Source organism: Aotus nancymaae, unplaced genomic scaffold (assembly GCF_030222135.1).
Source record: "Aotus nancymaae isolate 86718 unplaced genomic scaffold, 86718_ANA_hifiasm-v0.15.2.pri h1tg000008l, whole genome shotgun sequence".
Lineage (NCBI taxonomy): Eukaryota > Metazoa > Chordata > Mammalia > Primates > Aotidae > Aotus > Aotus nancymaae.
Window position 1 is genome coordinate 16,008,124 of NW_026988419.1, and position 20,946 is coordinate 16,029,069.

At 54.0% G+C, this 20,946-nt stretch overlaps 1 protein-coding gene across 7 annotated transcripts in view; it reads left to right on the plus strand.

The window, feature by feature from the left end:
* Positions 1 to 20,946, plus strand: part of TNS1 (tensin 1) — a 205,944-nt gene that overhangs the window by 175,167 nt on the left and 9,831 nt on the right. For 5 of the 7 annotated variants that reach the window (XM_012446022.3, XM_012446026.3, XM_021666857.2 and 2 more), the window contains 8 exons: positions 1,924 to 2,016; positions 3,055 to 3,078; positions 3,564 to 3,602; positions 11,299 to 11,497; positions 14,784 to 15,853; positions 18,535 to 18,621; positions 19,677 to 19,808; positions 20,170 to 20,262. In XM_012446022.3, the coding sequence (XP_012301445.2) occupies positions 1,924 to 2,016; positions 3,055 to 3,078; positions 3,564 to 3,602; positions 11,299 to 11,497; positions 14,784 to 15,853; positions 18,535 to 18,621; positions 19,677 to 19,808; positions 20,170 to 20,262 (1,737 nt within the window). The remainder of the gene's footprint in view (positions 1 to 1,923; positions 2,017 to 3,054; positions 3,079 to 3,563; positions 3,603 to 11,298; positions 11,498 to 14,783; positions 15,854 to 18,534; positions 18,622 to 19,676; positions 19,809 to 20,169; positions 20,263 to 20,946) is intronic. The other 2 variants (XM_012446027.3, XM_012446028.3) reach the window with 2 other exon arrangements.

The following is a 20,946-nucleotide window of genomic DNA, read 5'->3' on the forward strand; positions in this document are numbered from 1 at the left end:
GACCCTAAGCAGCCAGGGAAAGGACATCACCCTGCCTGGGAGGCAAGCCCCCCAGGCTGTGCTAGAACTGGGTTTTGCCTTCTCCTCTCCCTCCACTTGGCCAGCCATGGGTGCCTAGGCAAGAAGTCAGAGGTTCCACAGATACACAGGGTTAGGGAGAGAAGACAGAAGGTGGAGAAATGTGTGGAATTTTTCTCTCAGGAAGCAAAAGCCTTGACTGGCTTTAGTGTCGCCCACTCATCTGCCTCAGCAGAAGGGCCCAATTGCCCAGGAACTGGGGGAATGAGGAATTTGGGAGCTGGAGGTGAATGAGGGAGGAAACCAAGAGAGAGCTCCTGTCTGGTCGTTTCGTCCCCTTCACCTCCTCACGGGCCCACCTTCCCCTCTGCTGCACCAACTGGGTAAACGTGTACATACTTGTGGGCTGGGGTTGCTTCGTGGTTATTCCGTGAACGACTGTCTCTGAGGCCAGGCGTATTCTTTCATGATTAATTTCATTCACCCACCATTGGTTTGAGAAACATTAATAAGTACTTGATAAGTGAATATGAGCAAGACATCATGATAGGGAAGAGGGGGTATGGCAGTGGTAGAAACTGAATCTGTGCGTGCGTGTGTGTGTGTGTGTGTGTGTGTGTGTCTATGTAAAGACAGAGAGAAGATAAACAGAGACACAAGGCCTAGACCTATCCCATACCTGGAGCTGTACCCATGTGTCACCTATCCAAGGACAGAGTGAGGGTGAAGGGCAGGGGTGGACCACCCATTCAGACCCCTGTGATGTCTTCCTGTTCCCATGTGCATGTGGGTGTTCGCCTGCACAAATGAGTTATGTATGTTGCTTGCATTGGGAGAATATATTTTTTCATCGTTGTGAGATTCCTGTAGGTCTCACTGTCTTTGGGGGTAAGCAGCAGGGGCAGGGAGGGTCATGGAGCTTTTGCTGCTGGTGGTTCCTGGGCATTTGAGGGCCACAGCTAGTCTGTTGAGGCCACTGGGCAGGCAGAGTGTCCTTGGGGCTGTGGCCTCTGCAGGCTCTCAATGTCGCTGATAGGAGACACAGTTCATTTTTTAACTTCTTCTTAGGGCTGTGTCAGGAGACATGGCAGCTGCCACCCAGGTATCTCGTGACTGGGCATAACAGCCAACCTGCAGATCAGCTCCGAATCTGGCCAGGTTCTTGGCTGATGGGAAAAAGCCAGCAGCCCTTTCTGACCTTGTGTGTTATAGGATACTTGTAACCCAGATGGGCGGCCTGGGAGGAGCCCGGACTTTGCACAGGGAGTGGGTGTTCTTGGCCACAGACTACAGGATTCTCCTTCCAGGACACTGAAGTTTGAGGGGGACAGAGGCCCACATTGAGAAGTTCTGTCCTCCTGGGCTTTGCAAGGGACATGCTTGGCTGAGGGCTGCCTGAGGTCTCAGGGTTGGCGTGGCTCTGGCCTGTGATCCCCTCCTGTCTCTGTTCTTTACAGGGTGTGCCATCCTGAGGTCCAATTTTCTTTTGTTCTCCTCTGAATCCATCCAAGTGCATGTTCTAAATGGACTTTGTGTGTATGTGTTATAGAGAAGGTCAGAGACAGCTGCAGAAACTTGTGTGTGTCTTATAAGCCATTGCAAAGTGAAGGGACCACAGAGAGAAGCCAAAGGCCTAGGGGTGGAAATGATTCTCTCAAGGTTGGGGCCAGAGCCAGGACAAGGTTGCCATTTCCTGACTCTTTACCTTTATCCTTTAAACTGCTAAACTATGGAGAAATGCAGAGGCAGGAAAGGGCAGTGGAGCCAAAGCACTGGGCTTCAGGGTGGTTCCTTGGCACCTTCTCCCACCCCCAGCCCTCGTTGAGCGTGCCCTCATGTGGCTGGCATGTCTACCCTCCCGCCCACCTCTCACCCCCCATGTCTCCCCTCTTCTTCCTGGCACAGTGCGGTCCCCTCCGGGTCTGGCCAAGACACCCCTGTCTGCTCTGGGCTTGAAACCCCACAACCCAGCGGACATCCTGTTGCACCCCACAGGCGGTGAGTTGGGAAGAGGGAAGATGGGGAGGGGGGCTAGGGAGAGGAGGGGAGAGGAGGACTCCTGTGGTCCTGGACAGAAACCCGGGCCTCAGAATCTGGTCAGCAGCCAGCTTTGTGCCCACGCTGAGATCAGGCCTGGGAGCGGGCTCTCTGTGTAGGGGCTGGGGGTGACAGGTTTTCATGCAGCCTTCCTGACTGTTGACTTGTGGAATCTTCCTCACTCCCAGTCTCCTCTAGCTTGGGGCTTTGGACGCCTGGTCTCAGTTTCCTTGGTGGTGTTGAGCTTTCTGCTGGAAGCCACATATTCTAGGTGTTCAGGCCCTTGTGTACATGCACATGGGTGCACACACCTGCACACATGAGTACACACACAGGTACACATACAGTCAGAGAAGCATGCCCCTGCTGCTCTGTGCCAGGCCTCTGCTGGCAGCCCAGCTGGCTCTGCTCTGAGCATCCATGAGGCATCACAGGCCAGATCCCTGGCATTCGGGGTGGTCTCTCGGTCTGCCTCTTCAGGCCCACAGAACCCTACCAGAGAAACCCGTGACTAGCAGTGGCCATCACTGGCTGCCATCTCCTTGGCTCCCTTGCCCCCAGGTCTCCTCCCACCTATCGAAGGACCTGCCACATGGGGCTTCTGACTTTCCCCAGCCTGTGCCCACCCCTCGTCCCCATTCCCCATGCTGGCTGCATCTTACCCAGCTACTGAGGACAGCAGTCCAAGCTCTGAGGAAGGAAGGAGGATGGCTGCCCCACCTCTTGGGGTCAAACAGCCTGTCCTGTTGGCATGGTAGAGGACAGGGCCCTGGGCCTGTCTGGGAGGTGGTCATCTTCTGAGCAGACACCACCCTAGGTTCACATCTCCGACCTTCTCCTCCCATTTCTCATCTCCTCTCCTTCCTGCGTTGGAAGAAGACAGGGCTCCCTGGGCCCTTGGTGGCCATGTGGGGCCACTGAACTCAGAAAGCTGCTCCCTGGACTCTGGTTTTAGGACTGGGTGGGAGCTCCTGGGATCAACTTTACTTTTTTCCTTAGTTACCAGAAGATGGATCCAGCCAGGTAGGTGGGCAGTGGCATGCATTTGTGACCCATGAAGACACACAGCTGGGCACAGCCTCCTACTCAGAGTGTCGGCATGGCCAGGGACACTGAGCCACTGGGGGGTCAGCAGAAGGGGGCTGGGGGCTGCCTGTCACCAGCCAGCACACTCCTGCTTGACACTCTGCCCACAGAGCCGTGGGCACAGGGGTGGCAAGGGGCTTAGGCTCCTGAGAGCCAGGGTCTCGACTGTGCCTCGGAGCCCTGGGGTCCTGTGCATGGTGGGCCTCGGCCTTCCCCTTGGAGCCCTTCTTTGGAAAGCGCAAATCAGCCCTGGCCTCACCCCGGCTTTCCCACCTCTCTTTTCTCTGCAGATTCTCTTTCTCAAGAAATCATCCCTATTAATCTCTCTCTCTCTTTTTCCTTTTTTGCTCTTCCTCATCTTCACTACCTGCCCTTCTTTCCTGCCTCTCCTTCCTCCCACCTCTCTTCTTGTCTTCCCTCAGAGGAAGATAAAGGGGAGGGGGTGGTCAGGCTCCCAGAAGGTAAGTGGCATTTGCTGTGGCTTCCTGTTCTCTGGGTCTGGAAATGGCTTTTCACGCAGGGCTTGAAGAGGCTGGCTGGAGGCAGCTTTCCTCACTGGGTCTCAGGTGACCAGGCACATGGCCTTCTGTCCCCACACCCTGGTGAGATACCACCCCGGGCACCTCCTCAGTCCTGATGGGGAGTTTGTAGCTTGATCTTCCACCCACTAAGAGGGGCACAGCCAGTGTCTGGGGGCTCCTGCAGTGCCACCCTGTTGACCAAAATGCTTCTCTTGCACCTTCCTCTCCCAGCGCCATTTGCACCAGCCTACCTGGCGTGCAGCCGTGTATGGAGGTGGACAGGGAGGAACTCAGATCCCCTTTCCCAGGGTGTGCTCCTCAGGCATTTCTTGGAGCAGAGATTCCCCACCTCGGCACCACTGACATTTTAGACTGAATGACTGTTTTTTGCTTTTTTTTTTGGGACGGAGTTTTGCTCTTATTGTCCGGGCTGGAGTGCAGTGGTGCAACCTCAGCTCACTGCAACCTCTGCCTCCTGGGTTCAAGCAATTCTCCTGCCTCAGCCCCCTGAGTAGCTGGGATTACAGGTGTGTGCTGCCACACTCAGCAATTTTTTTTTTTTTGTATTTTTAGTAGAGACGGGGTTCCATCATGTTGGCTAGGCTGGCTCCGAACTCCTGATCTCAGGTGATCCACTCACCTTGGCCTCCAAAAGGGCTGGGATAATAGACCTGAGGCACTGTGCCCGGCCCTGAATGACTCTTTGTTGTGGGTGCTGCCCTGTGTGCTGTAGGAGGATTAGCAGCTCACAGGGCACAGGTGTGAGCCACTGTGCCCAGCCCTGAATAACTCTTTGTTGTGGGTGCTGCCCTGGCTTCTACCTGCTCGACGCCGGTACCTTTCACTCAGTCATATGACAATCAAAAATGTCTCCAATGTTGCCAGTGTCCCCTGGGGAAATAATTCTCCTGGCTCAGCGCCCTCATCTTAGAGCCACGATTTGCCCTCTGGAAGCCCTGCCTGGTTTCCTATCAACACAGACAGTACCAAGTTTGTCTTTCTCCGATTTCAGACAACTTTAGGTATTTCAGAAAATCTATGGACTCACCGTGTATACAATAATGCATTGGGATTCCCATGTACATAATTCTGAGAAACAGTTTCAAGGAGTTGGCCTGTCTGTGGGTCCCAGATGAACCCCTGATTTAGATGAGCCCTGCACTGGGCACCAGGGAGGCAGAGAAAGGGCATAATCAGGTGGAGGCCTTGGACTCACTAGGAGCAGAACTTGAGTGAGGACTCAAAGCAGCAGGTGAAACAAAGTGGGTGCCAGCCTGGGCGGGAGGCCAGCGTATGGTTCTGGGTACTGGCATCCCCATCTCTACCAGGAAGATAGGGCAAAGTGGGTGCTGTGATCTCTTCCAGTTCTGATGAGTTAGGTGTTCTGACTTCCCAGGTGGGCCCTGGGCCGATTGGCTGATTTTCTCAGGGCTATTTCCCACTTTCCTCTGTACACACCACCTTGCTTTTCTACCCCCTAAGCGGGGATGGCCTGTGCCCCTCTAAGTCTACTGTCACCCAGGTAGGATGGTTGGAGTTTCCCAGAAGGCTTTGCTCTCTCCTAACCAGCCGGAGATTGGGCAACAGCATCAGGCTGCTTGGGGTCTGTAGAACAGGGCAGCTCCCAGAGACAGATCCAGAACAGGTGGGCCATAGCATGCTTCCCTCTGCTGGGAACAGCTCCTCCTCGCTCTCTTGCAGCTTCATGCCTGGGTAAAGGGCTTTCTCCCAAGCTGGAGGCTGACAGCTGGTCCTGGCAGGGCAGGACCTGGGAGAGAGAGTCTAGAATTAGCTGGAGCTCACAGCCGGTGTTTCTGTGCTGCAGACACTGGACCATGCAATGGGCTCTCAGCTCTCCTTGCAGTTGTTTGACTTAAACAGACCCGTGGTATCTCAAACACTCTCCAGTGGGAAGGGCCGTGGGGTGGATTATCTAGCAAGCTGGCAGGCCCTGGGGATTGTGTCTCTCACTTTGGGGTGACTTCAGGGGCGTGGGCATCGACAGAACTGAACTCTGCCAAGTGCACCTCCTGAATGACTCATCTTCCATGGCCCCAAGTGCTCTGGCCACAGCCAGAGTTTGGAGGAGGAGGTTGTTAGGGGTTAACTTAGCCACGCCCATCGTTGTCACAGATATGCAGCTGACATCAGCATTGTGGGTGGTTTTGGGGGATCTGCCCAAGGTCACAGTTGGGAGGTAACAGAGCCAGTCTGGAGTTATTGGTCTCCTATCTCTTCCTCAAGTGGCCATTTCAAAGCCCTTTTCCTGCCTCCAGGCACCATGCCCTGGGATTCCAGTGTGGGAGTTGGAATTGCTGCCCGTGGCCTAGGGAGTGGAGTGGGGAAGGGGCAGGCAGTGAAGCTGTGGGCAGCCAGTTCCTTATTTTCTGACTCATGTGCCACTGCCCGGGTCAACCTAAAGTCCATTCTTTGCTGACCCTCTGAGGCTCTGCTTGATTTCCCTGCTGATACTTGGGAAATTCAGAAAAAAATGCCTGTGAGCCAAAAATGGTCAGAGGCAGGATTATTTAGTTGGGGGAAAAGAAGAATTCGAGGGATGTCTGCTATGTGCCGGGTGCTGTGTGAAACACTTTACATTCATTCATTCTTTCATTCATTGCTTCATTTATTCATAATACTTTGTGCGCCAACTGTGTGCCAGGCTTTGGGAATATAAGGATGCGTAAGGCAGCTGGTGAGGAGAGTGAGGCCAACAGACACTTCAATATTAGGCAAAAGTGCTGGGCGGGGGTAGGAATAGGATGTCATGGAAGCTTGGAGGAGGGGGCGTGTGGCCCAATGTAAAAGGTTTGGCATTCTAACTTTTGAGCTTCTGGCTCTGGGACCTGAGGATTTCCATATTGCCTTCTTTCTCCCTCACCTACATGTCTTGATTTTACTTAGGATGGGTGTGCCCCTTCTCTCCAAGCAAAGAGCCTCTTTGGGGAGACAGAAAATATATTCAGGGTGTGGACCAAGAGCTGACAGTGCCCAGCTGGAGGAGGCCAAGTCGCCCTGTGCTGCAGCTGCTCTCTGCCGCCAGCAGCCACTTGGCAGGGTTTGGGTTCCTGGAATGTTCTACATGAAGCACCCTCCCTGTCCCCACCTCTCCCGCCCTGCCCAACTCCCTGTAGCCTCTGATGCAGCTGCTCCAGGATTGGAGGAAAAGAGGAAAACAGCAGGAGAGGTGGTGCAAGTGAGGAGTGGAGGGAGGCTGGGAGCAGGGGTGGGCAGCAGCGGGGCTGGTTCTGAACACTGGGCCTGGGATTGGCAAGAAAGAATGAGGAGGAACTTTCCTGCTTCTTCTCACCTGATCCTGGCTAGGCAGGGGGGTATTCTCATTCCCGCTTTGCAGATGAGGAAATTGAGTCCCAGAAAGTCTCTAGTAAGTGCACGGGTGGTGGATGAGGGGAGAGCTTTCAGGTAGAAGTATATTGTCTGGGGTGGGAGAGAGAGAAAGAGACAGGGAATAGACAGAAAAAGGAAGCATTTTTAACATAGAAATCTAAGTGTGAAAACTGGGGAAAACTGATGGTTAGCCCTGAAGATTGCTTTTAAACAGTTCTGGAGATGAACTCAGGAAATCAAGTAACTTCCCAAGGTCCCTCTGCTCTGAGTTCATGAGGAGTAGAGATTACATGGAAGGGTTTTGTTCTTTTCTACCCCATGATCTGGGACTGGAGGGGCAGATTGGGGTGGCAGTTGGAGGGCAGACCAGCTGACCAAGGAAGAGGATGCACTGGGAAGGAGAAAGGCAGGTGGGGGCTCGGTGAGGGCAGGGCCAGGTGGGACTGGGTCTCAGTGACCTGGGCTAGGTTGGCCACCCAATGCACAGGGCTGTTTCCGACACTGTGGTGGGAGTGGATGCTGCTGCTTCTCTCTGGGCCAGCCGTCCTGTTCCCCAAGTTCAGACTCCTAGTCTCTTGAGAATTCCTCTGGTGTTCTGCAGTTTAGGAGCTGAAAGGGCCAATGGCACTGTTGCCTTAAGAAGTTGGCCATCCTATTGAGCCATCTCAGGGTTTCTGATATATTGTCCCATGGGTCCTCCATGCAATCTTACCCTCAGACTCCCAGGCTGCAGCTCAGGTGCCACATTTAGGCCAGAAGCAGTTAGTAGACACCCAGCCTTGTGTAATGGCAAGTAAGCCATGGGTTCCAGGCTTGGCTGTGTCCTGACTATAGGACAGGTTGGTGTGACCCACTTTATCTCAGTTTTACTGTTGCTAGAAGGGGCACCTGTACTTCTTTAAAGGGGTGGGGTATAGGGCAATGTGAATTGCTTACCCAATATGTGGGTTAGGGGTCTGGTAGGAAACTGATGGTTCATTCCAATGGAGCAACCTAGGACAGCTGATGTACCCTTAAACGGTCTGGGAAGACCAATGAGGGATGGGAAAGCACCCAGAGTTCTCCCTAGCAGGAGCAAGGAGCCATCCTCCCAGGCCTTAAGGAGCTAGGAGGGAGCTGGAGGGCAGGGCTGCTGACCGGAGTGTGGCTAGAGGGAGGTGGGTAGGAGATGCAGCCACTGGCACCTTGCCCTTCTCTCTCCCTCCCTCTCATTCACTACCAGACCCTCCGAAGGCCAAACCCATCCTGAGCCAGAGAGTAAGGGAGTTTGGATGACATAGTAAATAAAAGCCAGCCCAGCGATGCGGATCAGGGTAGAGAGTAGATCAGGAGTGATGTCAGTGGATTGGAGAACACAGACATTCACAGTGTCATTCATGTGGGTTTCAACTTGAACTTCAGGAAGTGAGAAAAATGGATGTGTGCCTCTGGGGTCTTACTGTGTGTCTCTGGATGGGGCTGGAGGGTAAGGATCATGCTTCTGTGACTTTGCGGGGCACATGCAGATGAAGGTCTGCTGTGTATCAGGTGCTGTGTGAGGACTCGGCACACAGGTCAGCTAGGCAGGCTTCTGGGAGCCCATGGACAGCTGAAGAGTGGCTTTCTCTCCTTGGGTGGGAGAGAAGGGGTGCCGAGAACCATGGGGACCTGGGTGAAGCCATGGTGAGTGCCTGGAAGGGTCCGGGAAGAGTTTTAAGAGAGTGACCTAGGGCAGCAAGGGACTGGAGGAGAGAGTGGACTCTGGTTCACTCTTGGGTGTCATTTGCACGGTTGTGGTTGAAGCTCCCTCTGAGGGTCCCTTCTCCCAAGCTGGGTTACCAGTTTCCCAAGACCAAAAACACCCACTGAAACTACTGGCTCCCTGACTTGCAGAGGGTTGTATTTCCAGTGGGTAAGGGCAGATTGGGGCTAGACTGCCTGGGTTCCTAGGCCGACTCTGCCCCTTGCTAGCTGTGACCTGGGCAGGGTACTTACATCCCCTCAGTCCTACTTTTCCTGTATAATTGTTTGCTCTTTTGATCATTAGGAATAGCTCCATGGAGTTGGCTCTTCTCTGGCTGATGGGCTGGAGTGCTGGATAGAGCCAGCTCTGGGTGTCCTGTGAGCCTATGGGCTCTGTCTAGACCACCCAGAGCCAGCTTGTGAGTCCGGAGACTCTGGTGCTAGTGTTCACTGCCACTAAGCATCCATGTGTCCTGGGCACACAGCTCCACCTCTCTGGGCTGAGGAGACAGGTTAGATCAGGGGTCAGCACACTGTGGCAGCTGGTCAGATCCTGCCCACTGACTATTTTGGTAAAGAAAGTTTGATTGCAACCCAGCCACGCCCATTCACTGTCCTATTGTCTATGTAAGCTTTCACACCACCACAGCAGAGGTGTGTAGTTGCAACAGTAGCAGCCTGACCCACCAGCTTAAGATATTTACTATTGAGTCTTTACCAAAACGTGAGCTGGCCCTGGTCAGGGGATCTCTGCATTGTCTTCTGGTTCCAGCAGAGCCTTATACTTGGGTGGCACAGAATCCATGCCTCTGGTGTGAATTTGTCCTGGGCCTTCTGTGAGGTGGGTGGGTGGCCTGGGCTGGTTGAGGAAGGCTTTCGAGGAGGCCTTGCTGCTACTGCCTGCATGGATTCCAGCTTTGGGTGCCTAGGTGGCTGGTTCTACATCACCCTGTGCCTGGTACCTGGAATAGACCGCCTGTGTCCGCCTTTTTGCGGACAAACTGCCTCAGCCTTGTTCACTGTCATTGCTGTCAGGTGGAGGGAGCTCTGTGTGGGGACAAAAGACAGATGGGCAGGCTGTGGCTGGAGCTGTTTGCAGACCCCGTTACAACCTCCGGGACCTGCTCTGTAAAGGGTCCTGTGCTGAGCGAGCGACCATCCTCTTCCGGTGTCCAGAGAGGCCTCTGGCCTGGGTGCAGGATGTCAGACCTGAGGGCCACCCCAGGAGCCACTCCCTGGAGGCTGTGCCCCTATGCAGCAAGCGCTGGAAACACCCTGCTAGCACCCTGGTTTTCTTTGGGCTTAAGGGAGGAAGTTTGCATGTCAGCCAGCTGGACCCTGGGCCTGTCATCCATGAGGGACCTGGAGGAGGGGGCTTTTCTCCAGCTCTGAGAATCACAGTCTTGGCCAGCAGGGGCTGCAGGGGCCTGGCCTCCTGAGGGCCGCACAGACTCTGGTTCTTCAGTTTCTCATGCTGAGTTCAGTGGATTCCTTGGTTGTGGGCAGTATGGCTCTGTACTCAGGCCAGGTTCCTTCTGGGTTAGAAAGGGACAGGGCTGGGTTTGGAGGTGGTGGGAATGACATCCCTCCCCAATCGTGGCCCTGGGTAACTGGGTAAACAAGAGCGTTCTGCTGGTTCTTCCTGTTTCAAATTTAGTGTGTTTAGAGGCTGGCCTCAGAGGCCATGGAGGAGTCGGGCAGGTGCTGGACTGGGAGTTGAGTTTGGCCGTCCATGACCTTGTCATTTCCCTTGCTGGGCCTCAGCATCTTCATCTGTAAAATGGTCTTTTCTAGCACTTGTCCCCTGCCCCCTCCTCTTGGGCTATTTGGAACACCAGGTAGGGCCATGTATATTGAGGTCCTCTGCAAACTGCTCGATGCTACAGGAATGCCAGAGGTGGGCGATGGAATGCTGAGTTCTGCCTGGGAATGGGATTCCCTGATGCCAGTCTCTGGAGGAATGCTGAGTGTGTCAGGCAGAGAGGGGTGGGTGTGTCTTGGCATCGAAGGGGCTGGTGAGTCCACAGCAGCCCTGCAGGACATGACTCACCAGTGCAGGCCTGTTGCTAGGTGGCCAACGCTGTTTCTGGATTCTGGGCATGGGATGGAGCTCACATGAACTCTGGCACTGTCCTGGGATACAGGCAAGGTGGAGATGGACCTCTGGGCCTGTTGTAGGGCCCCAGACTCTAGTGGCACCAGGAGAACCTAGAAGGTCCTGAATGCTGAGTAGCAAGATCATCGAAGAAAAAGAGCAGCCAAAGGGGGTTGCCAGCTACGGACAGACTCCTAGTCCTTGGAGGGAAGAGTCCCTGATGGCCATGTTCTGAGGTGGGGCCTGGGGTCCATTTCAGGATCCCCTCTTCTGAGCAAGGCCCCGGTGAAAGGTAGCTGCAGGGCAGGTGGGTCAGGGCAGGCAGGAGCCCTTGGTCTCTTTTGGGGGCTATTCCTGTGTTCCCAGGCTGGGGTCCGGGAGGCTGGGTTCCATCCAGGGCCGGTTGGGTGGGACCTGCACCGCACCCCTGTGGATCTGTGCTCAGAGTCTCTGTTCCCTTGTCCCTTCCAGAGCCCCGGAGTTATGTCGAATCTGTGGCGCGGACGGCCGTGGCTGGGCCCCGAGCTCAGGACTCTGAGCCTAAGAGCTTTAGTGCCCCAGCCGCCCAGGCCTATGGCCACGAGACACTCCTGAGGAATGGGACCCTTGGTGGCTCCTTTGTCTCCCCCAGCCCCCTCTCCACCAGCAGCCCCATCCTCAGTGCTGACAGGTAAGCCGGGAAGGGGCAGTGGGTAGGGGATGAGAATCCAGGCCTGGGACTAGGATGGGATGGGTGAGGCCTCCTGTATCTGTTGCCTATGGCGTGGACAGGCAGAAATCACACCCAGATGGTGGCATCTTGCAAACCACTTCATCAAGGTGCATTGAGGGCACACGTCCTGAGTGCTGAATCCTGTGGGGAGCCCGGGGCCGTTACCTGTAATTCCCAGGCCGCATTAAATTCCGCCCATCCAAAACTGTGCTGGAAGGAGTGAGGGGTACCACGGTTAATGCGGCAAAGTCCTTCCCCCAGTTGAAAATCTACCAACAGTAATGACTTAAGCAGTGGGCTCATCCCAGGTACCAGGCACTTTGCTAAGTGCTTTATACAGTTATTTAATCCTCGCAGCAATCATAGGAGGTGAGCACTATTACTGTTCCCACTTTTCAGAAGAGGAAACTGAGGCATAAAGGTGCAGTAGCTTGCTCGAGGTCCCACAGCTGAACAGTGGCAGAAATCGGATTCAGAAGGAAGCGTGTGTTCCCAGAGCCCACGTCTCTATCCTCTACCCCAGACCTGTGTCAAGGTGCCATCCCGCACAGGATGAGAGTCAGATGGGCCCGAAGCCCACGCATGAGTGAAGGGCTTGGAGCTCAGAACAAGGGGCCATTCTTTCTGGCTAGGGGTGCAGGGAGGATTTCTGAGGGCTGGAGGGTCCAGAGGAGCTAGCAGGATGTTGAAAGATGAAGAAGAAGAGAGAGGGCATTCCAGAAAGACAGCTCAGCAGGGACAGAGGACTGGGCTGTGGCTGTGTTGGGAGTGTGGGGCTGAGGGCTTGCGGCCTGCCATTAGGAGGTGCCCCAGTGAATGGACAGCTGGCATCCATATATCTGAGTGCATCATACAGAGATGAAAGCCCGGAAGTGGGCAGAGTGGGTGGACAGTCCCTGCTTCCCCGCTCACAGGCTCAGTGGAGGGGTGCAGCAAGCAGCTGCTGGACTGGGGTAGCAGGGGTGAAGGTGGAGAGGACACAGCATAGGAAAGGAGCCAGGTAAAGGAGGAAGACCCAGCTAGCCTATGTAGCCCCCAGGAGGGGAGACTCTGCCTGACCATCCCTTCTGTGCCGTGCCCTCTGCTCTCCCTAGTCTGGGATGACACAGGGCCTGCAAATTCCCCTGGCATTTCCCCAGGCCTGGTGGGGCCAGGTTGCAGCACAGCCTATATTGGCTCAGTGCTAAACCTCCCCTGCAAGTCGGGGTACCATGGGAGGAGTGGGGGAGCAGATGAGCAGAGTCAGTCTTGTGGATTCTAAGCCAAGCAGGCCCCCTCCGCAGCCTGTCAGCAGGCTGCATTGCTAGGAGGTCTGACTCTGGCAGAGGGTTTCATGTCCCATGTTAAAGGAAAGGGGATGTTCCTAAGTTGCCCCAGCCACCCATTGTTGATGCTCAGTGAGCTCCAGTATTAGGAAGTTGTTCACTGTTTCTCACTCAAATCCCTCCTGCTGAGGCGTTGGCCCTTTCCAGGAAACTGGCCTTTCTCCTTCAGGATTAACCTTCCAGAACTCCATTTTACTGTCTCCTTCTCCCGCCCTGCTCAGCCTGGCTCTGGCTCCCACTCTTCAGAATCCAGTTTATTCTGGATTATGCCAGGAGGTGGCCCTCCACTCTGGCCCCTTCAGGGATGCAAGGTAGACTTTGTCCTAGCCCAACCCCTGACCTTCTCCTTGCCCTTGGCTCTTGCCTGGCCCAAGAGCATACCCCCAACCAAAAGCTCATGTCACCAAGTGAACCTGAGCTTATCCAACCTGGCCCAGTGGGGGCCGGCCTGCCATAAGGTCCTTCCGGCCTGCAGCTCCAGGTTTTGGTCCACCGGCTAAGTAAGGACCCCTCCCCATGGGAGCTCCTGGTGCACAGCCTACCTGCTGCCTCCCTACAGCTACTGGTGTATGCAAGGTCCCTGTCAACCTTTGTTTTTCTTGCTGTAGATGGATAGAAGTTCGGATCTAGAAGGAGTCAGGGTCACCTAATCCAGCCCCTGATGTTCCACATGGAAAAACTTTAACAAGCAAAATCCGGACTTTCCAACTCACTGGCCATCCATCACATTGTACTGCTGTGCTCTCAAAGGTCACTCCATGTGGACCTGGACTTATTTTACAAGGGAAGCTTTGATTGTGGCAATTACCCCAGGGATAGTCCTCTGAACTGAATTTTTTCAGAGTCAGAATTGGGAGTGACCTCTGAGCTCAACTCATCTAACTTCCCAATGCAGGAAATTCCCTCTACAACATTCAGGCCCATAGGTCTGTGAGCCTCTGCTTAAACGCTCCTAATGACAGGAGCCTCATTACCATGCAAGGCAGCTTTCTCCATTGCTGGCCACATCTGCAGTGACTGGAGAACAGACCTTACAATGAACTGAAATCCCGATGTGAATCCCCCACCTTGTGATTCCTTGTCTTTGCTTTTGTGGAGACGCCCAGGAGTGAAAGCCCAATTCTAGCACTCTGAGTCAACATGCGAGGATGATAATATCACAATTGAGGAAACTGAGTCAAGGCAGGGCTACCCCTGGTAGGAACAGGAGCCAGGAAACTCCAGTGGCAATTTCTGTTTTTTGGTTTTTCTTTTTTGAGACAGAGTCTCGCTCTGTTGCCCAGGCTGAAGTATAGTGGTGCGATCTCAGCTCACTGTAATCTCCGCCTCCTGGGATCAAGTGATTCTCCTGCCTCAGCCTCCCAAGTAGCTGGGATTACAGGTGTGAAATCCCACCATGCCCGGCTAATTTTTGTATTTTTAGCAGAGACAGGATTTCACCATGTTGGTCAAGCTGGTTTTGAACTCCTGACCTCAGGTGATCCTCCTGCCTTGGCCTCCCAAAGATTACGGGCATGAACCACCGTGCCCGGCCTCCAGTGGGAATTTCTGTGATGCTGGAGGCTACCACATGACAGCCACCTCCAGTTTCCACAGGAGAGGTCTCTTCACTTTGATGTGGCTCAGGAGTGAGCATGGTGCAGTAGGGAAGCGGTAGGCTTTGGAATCAGATGCAGGTAAGTTGAAATCCTGGTCTTTGATAGGCAGTGTGGTCCGAAGCCTGCTGCTTAACCTCCCTGAGCCTCAGTTTTTTCTGATGTGTCTGTAAGGTAACGTATAGAGCCCTGATGCCCCGCCGTGCTGCCGGCGGAGCCATTCTCCCTGTCGTTTGCGGTTGGAGGGAGGGCTGCGAGCCTGCTGTAAATTCACCCTTCATTCAGTGCTGTCCGCTGGCATCTCAACCTGCCATCTCTCTACAGTACTTCCGTGGGGAGTTTCCCATCAGGAGAGGGCAGCGACCAGGGTCCCTGGACACCCACCCAGCCTTTGTTGGAGTCTGGCTTCCGCTCCGGCAGCCTGGGACAGCCCAGCCCGTCCGCCCAGAGAAACTACCAGAGATCTTCTCCCCTCCCGACCATGGGCAGCAGCTACAGCAGCCCCGACTACTCACTGCAGCAATTCAGCTCCTCTCCGGAAAGCCAGGCCCCAGCTCAGTTCAGCGTGGCTGGTGTCCACACAGTGCCTGGGAGCCCTCAGGCGCGCCACAGAACAGTGGGCACCAACACTCCCCCTAGTCCTGGCTTCGGCCGCCGGGCCATCAACCCCAGCATGGCTGCCCCCAGCAGTCCCAGTTTGAGCCATCGCCAGGTGATGGGTCCACCAGGCACTGGCTTCCAAGGTAGCACTGTCTCCAGCCCCCAGAGCAGTGCTGCGACCACCCCGGGGAGCCCCAGCCTGGGTCGGCACCCAGCTGGGGCCCACCAGGTTTCTGGCCTCCACAACAATGTGGCCACCACCCCAGGGAGTCCCAGCCTGGGCCGGCACCCTGGGGCTCACCAAGGCAATCTGGCCTCTGGTCTCCATGGCAATGCGATAGCCAGCCCTGGAAGCCCCAGCCTGGGCCGGCACCTGGGAGGGTCTGGATCTGTGGTTCCCAGCAGCCCCTGCTTGGACCGGCATGTGGCCTATGGTGGCTACTCCATCCCCGAGGACCGGAGACCCACACTGTCCCGGCAGAGCAGTGCCTCTGGCTACCAGGCTCCTTCCACGCCCTCCTTCCCTGTGTCCCCTGCCTACTACCCTGGCCTGAGCAGCCCCACCACCTCCCCCTCGCCGGACTCAGCAGCCTTCCGGCAAGGGAGCCCAACGCCAGCCTTGCCAGAGAAGCGAAGGATGTCGGTGGGAGACCGGGCAGGCAGCCTCCCTAACTATGCCACCATCAACGGGAAGGTGTCTTCGCCTGTTGCCAGCGGCATGTCCAGTCCCAGCGGGGGCAGCACCGTCTCCTTCTCCCACACTCTGCCCGACTTCTCCAAGTACTCCATGCCAGGTGGGCCTCTCCCCCTTCCATTTCCACCCTCCCGCTGATGAAGTAAGTACAAGGGTGAAGATATCTACCCCAGTCTCTGTTCTGACATTTCCTTGGCAGACGACCTGGGGTGAATCACTGACTTCTGGGACTTAGTTTCTTTATCTATATAAGGAGAACTGGAGGTGTCCTCACAGTAAGTGTGCTGTGGTTGTGGATGCTGAGATGAGGATGCGAATACAGATGAGGATGAGAAAAATAATAATGATGAATAGTATTACCGCTATGATTATCATCACCCTCATAGCCATTACCACTTGTTGAGCACATACTGTGTGCCAGGCTCTGAGCTAAGTACTATCTCATTTAAGCTTCTTGGCCACTTGGTCAAGTGGGTATTAATATTATTAACTCCAGTTTACAAACTGAGGCTTAGAGGCTCTGTCACTTGTCTAGTATCATTCAGTGAAGAAACGGCAGAGCCAGGTTTCCAATCCAGGCCACGCCACCCCAAAACAAATGCTCTTCAAGCATCACTGGAGTTTCTTTGTCATGTGTCCATATCTTGGGGGTCATTGTTATTTAGCATGACCTTGAAAACCTGTCTTCCAAACCTGGAACCCCATACCTTTGTCAGCCCCATGGTACCACATCACTCCTAATAGACCCAGCTCTACTGAAGCTCATGCAGGTCTGTGCAGTGAATTCTTTGCCCATCGCCAGAACTTGCCACCTTTGCCTCCACTTAGAGAGCTCATTGTATAAACACAAAGGCCAAGCTCAAACTTGACTGTGTGCGCAGTGGCCCTGGGGCCTTGACATTTGAGGTAGATTTAGGATGTTTTGGGCCCCAGCTGTCCAGATTCTCCCTGTATCACTCTCAGGCCCTGCCCTGAGCCTGCCAAGCCAGGACACCTAGAATGACCCTGCACTCCCTGTTTCCTGCCGCCCACCAGGGACATCTGGTTCCCAGCCCCTCTCCTTGAAGGATGCAAAACTTCTAGTAGCTGGGACGCTTCCTGTTTCCCACCATCTTCCCTGCTTAAAATAGCCTTTGGAGTCAACACAGGAAGGCACGTGGGACTGCAGCCGCCTCTGACAGCTCATTAAACAGGCCACGGCAGCAGTGGGGCCCGGGGCTTCGGACAGAGAACGGCAGCTTGCAGCAGTTGCACGGCCCAGCTGCCTAACCCAGAGACCTTCTTCAGCACACAGCTGCCAGGAAAGGGAGCTGACCTCTCCCCTCACGCTCTCCCAGAGACAGATCCCAGAAGCTTAAGGGAGTGTCAATCATAGGTTGAAATTGACTAAGCACTGGAGACACAACCTGTGTCTCCGGATCTGCTCTCTTAACTTGATAGCATCTTTAGTGCCGGCTTCTGTCTCTCAAGGCAGAAGAGGAAAAATGTGGAATCCTCATCTTTTCCTATTCCTTCCCCCACTATTTTTTTTGTTTCCTTTGATGCCAAAAGCTAAAGGAAGAGGTTGAGAGTGAGGGCCGCATTTCCTGATGCTTAGACAGGAAGATACGATTTAGCTGGTGCTAAACTGGTTGCTGGGGCCTCTTCCCAAGGTCACCATCTGTGTGACTTGGGAAAGTCACTTGTCATCTCTGAATTTCTCCTTATTTGTAAAATTAGGCAGTTGGATTCTGTCCTGTCTCAGCTCCCTCCAGAATCTAATGTTCTATGACCAATTCCCAAGGTCTGCAAAGAGTCTGGGCATGGGTGTGTGTCGGGGTGCTGCCTGCCCGAGGAGTGGGGTGTCTGACATGCATAGATGGCCTCTAGATTCTAGGCCCGCCATCACCTGTTTGATCCAAAGGGAAGTGATTATTTGACCTGTGTGAGGCAGAACACAGGCTTTCCTGTGAGAAGTGAGGAGGGGCCTGGGGAAAAGGGGGAAGAAATGGATCTTTCTGTCCTCATCTTCATGGTGCGTATGCTGAAGTTGAGAAACTGAGCCTATGGAGAAAGGTTCTAGAAGCAAGTGTTTTAGCCCATGGGAGAGAAACTGTGGGAAGGGTTTAGTCACAGTCTTCTAGGGAAAGGGGGACACAGGGTAGAGGAAGGTTTTGGTAGGCTCTGTGAGAATGCAGTGCCAGCCCCTCCCCTAGGAGCCAGCTCAGCCACCCAGATGGCCGGCAGGGGATGGGGATGGATGAGGAGGTCGAAGTTTCCTTCCACTGTGCTCTCATGGTGTTCGAGGACATCGGCTTTTGATGTCAGTTTCCTGGGGCTGCCATAACAAAGGACCATGTGCTTTGTGGCTTAAAAATGACAGAAATGTGTTCTCTCACAGTTCTGGAGGCTAGAAGTCCAGAATCAAGGTGTTGGCGAGGTTGGCTCTTTCCTGAGGCTCTGGGGAGAATCTTTCCCAGGCCTCTCTCCCAGTTTCTTGTGGCTGCTGGCATCGTTGGTGTCCCTTGGCTTATAGACACGTCACCCCAGTCTCCGCCTGCTCCTTCCATGATGCTCTCCCCCGCGTGTGTCTCCTCTCCTTGTAAGGACACCAGGCATGCAGGCATCCTGGATTAAGGCCCACCCTAATCCTGCATGACCTCATCTTAATTTGTCTATATCTGCGAAGACCCTAATTCTAAATAAGGTCAAATTCACAGGCACTGGGGGTCAGGACTTTGATGTGTATTTTGGGTGAACACAATGTAACCTGTAACACTTTGTATTCTTCTCCGGCTTTAGACAACAGCCCAGAGACACGGGCTAAAGTGAAGTTTGTCCAGGACACTTCTAAGTATTGGTACAAACCTGAGATCTCCAGGGAGCAGGGTGAGTGTGGGGCTGTGTGTCCATCAGAGGTCGTAGCTGGCTGAGGCCTGCTGTGTCTTCCTGGGGCAAGGAACAGAGGCAGATTCAATCCTCTTTGTAGTAGGGGGTCATCACAGAGGGGGCTGGGGTTGAAGTTGGATAATAAGAAGCACTTCCCCCAGTGAAGTGTGGGACCGCAGAAGCAGTGGATGCAGACACCTCTTGGAAGGATTCTTAAGGTCTGCCAAGATAATATGAAACCTTTGCTCTCTGTCTGCCTGGTGTGGGAGGTTTTTGCATTTTACAGAGAGAGAATAAAGTTGGGAATGTGGGAATGATTCTCAGGGGAAGCATGTGTGGGTGTAGGACAGGGTCGGCAGCGACAGCCCCTGAGTCAAATCTGGATGCTGCCTGCTTTTGTAAATGAAGCTTTGTTGGGACACACCCACACCTGCTGGCTTTCATCCTGTCTGTGCTGCCGTCTTGCTGCAGTGGCGGAGTGGAGTGGCTGCAGCAGAGGCTGCATGGTCTGCAAAGCCTGAAATATTTACTTTCTGGCCATTTACAGAGTGTGTTTATCAGACAGGTGTCGTGGCGCACACCTGTAATCCCAGCACTTCGGAAGGCCAAGGCAGGGGGATCACTTGGGGCCAGGAGTTCAAGACCAGCCAGGGCAACATAGTGAGATCCTGAATCTACAAAAAAGAAAAAGAAAATAATTATCCAGGCCTAATGGTGCATGCTGAACAGTGGCCTGTGGTCCCAGCTACTCAAGAAGCTGAGGTGGGAGGATTACTCGAGGTCAGGAGGTCGTATATGCAGTGAGCCATGATTGTGCTATTGCACGCCAGCTTGAGTGACAGAGTGAGGCCTCACAAAAACTAACTGAAAAACCCAACAGAACGAGTTTGCCAACCTGAGTACAGGAAGACCCTTAAGAATAGTTAAGTTCTAACTTTAAAGAATGTCATCTCACCTAAGAAAGAATGAAGGTTGATAGGCCCAATGAGACTTAAGTAAAACTAATGCCACCAATGTCTTGCTTCCTTCTCTCTCCTCGTCCCTTCCCCATACAGCCATCGCGCTCCTCAAGGACCAGGAGCCAGGGGCCTTCATCATCCGTGACAGTCACTCCTTCCGAGGCGCCTATGGGCTGGCCATGAAGGTGTCTTCGCCGCCTCCAACCATCATGCAGCAGAATAAGAAAGGTAACCTCATCTCTCAGAATGGGGCCCAGGACCATGTGACCTTTATAGTCACTAAAAGGGACCCAGGATGTTGCACAGGACCCTAATCCCCATCAGACTCTTCAGAAGAGCGAGTCTTGGGCTTGGCAATGGTTGGGTCAGAGATGGGAAAGCAGGACGTTTGGGAGCCTGCCGTGTGCTTCCTGAGGGGCAGGAGAGCAGCAGTGGGCTCTGCAGTCCGTGGGCTCCAGCCATGTTCTCTCTTCAGCCATTTTCTCGCATCCTGGCCCCACACGCTGCAGAGGTTTCAAAGCAGTCTCGGGAGGTGGCGGGAGGAAGCCATGGGAAGGGACTGAGCCTCATTTCTTTCTCTTTGTCCCAGGAGACATGACCCATGAGCTGGTCAGGCATTTTCTGATAGAGACCGGCCCCAGAGGAGTCAAGCTCAAGGGCTGCCCCAATGAGCCAAATTTCGGTGAGCTGTCCCCCTGCCCCCGTCTCTACAGTCTGTCCTGAGTCTTGGCCCTGTCCTGGGTTCCTCCAGATGTCTGACCCCAAGTTCTTTCTCACAGGCTCTGCCAGTTACCCTTGTCATAAATTCAGCAGAGAAAATGAATGGGGGCTTCTCTCCCTCTGCAGTGTGGCTCCAAACTCTGCCAAACTGTGTTCTGTATTTGTCCTACCCAGCTGGGACTCTCTCTATCATTATAACTGGAGTAACAATGTGAACATCCGCTGCCTTAATTGACCACCTACTATGTGAATGTCACTGCCTAAGCACCTTATATCATCACATCTGGCCTCACAACCTTCATATTTGGTAGGGGTTATCCTCTCTATTTTACACATGAGGAAATGAGGGTCATCAAAGTTACACTTACCTGAGAACCCACAGGTGAGAAGTGACTGAGCTGGGATTGGATCTCACAATTCTCTGATCCTTCTGCCCTGTTCTCAGAGGAGCCCTAGGAACTGGGGCAAGTTAGGAGGAACTTTCTGGAAAGGAAACTTGTTAGGGAACTTTATGACTGCTGTAGTGAGCCTTGGGAATCTTCTCTGTTGGATCTTGTGAAACAGGAGGGGGTGACTTTTCAGCTTTGCTTGTGGTTGAAGTAGAGGTAACGAAGAAGTGGAAGACTGTATGTATGGGGTAAGAGCG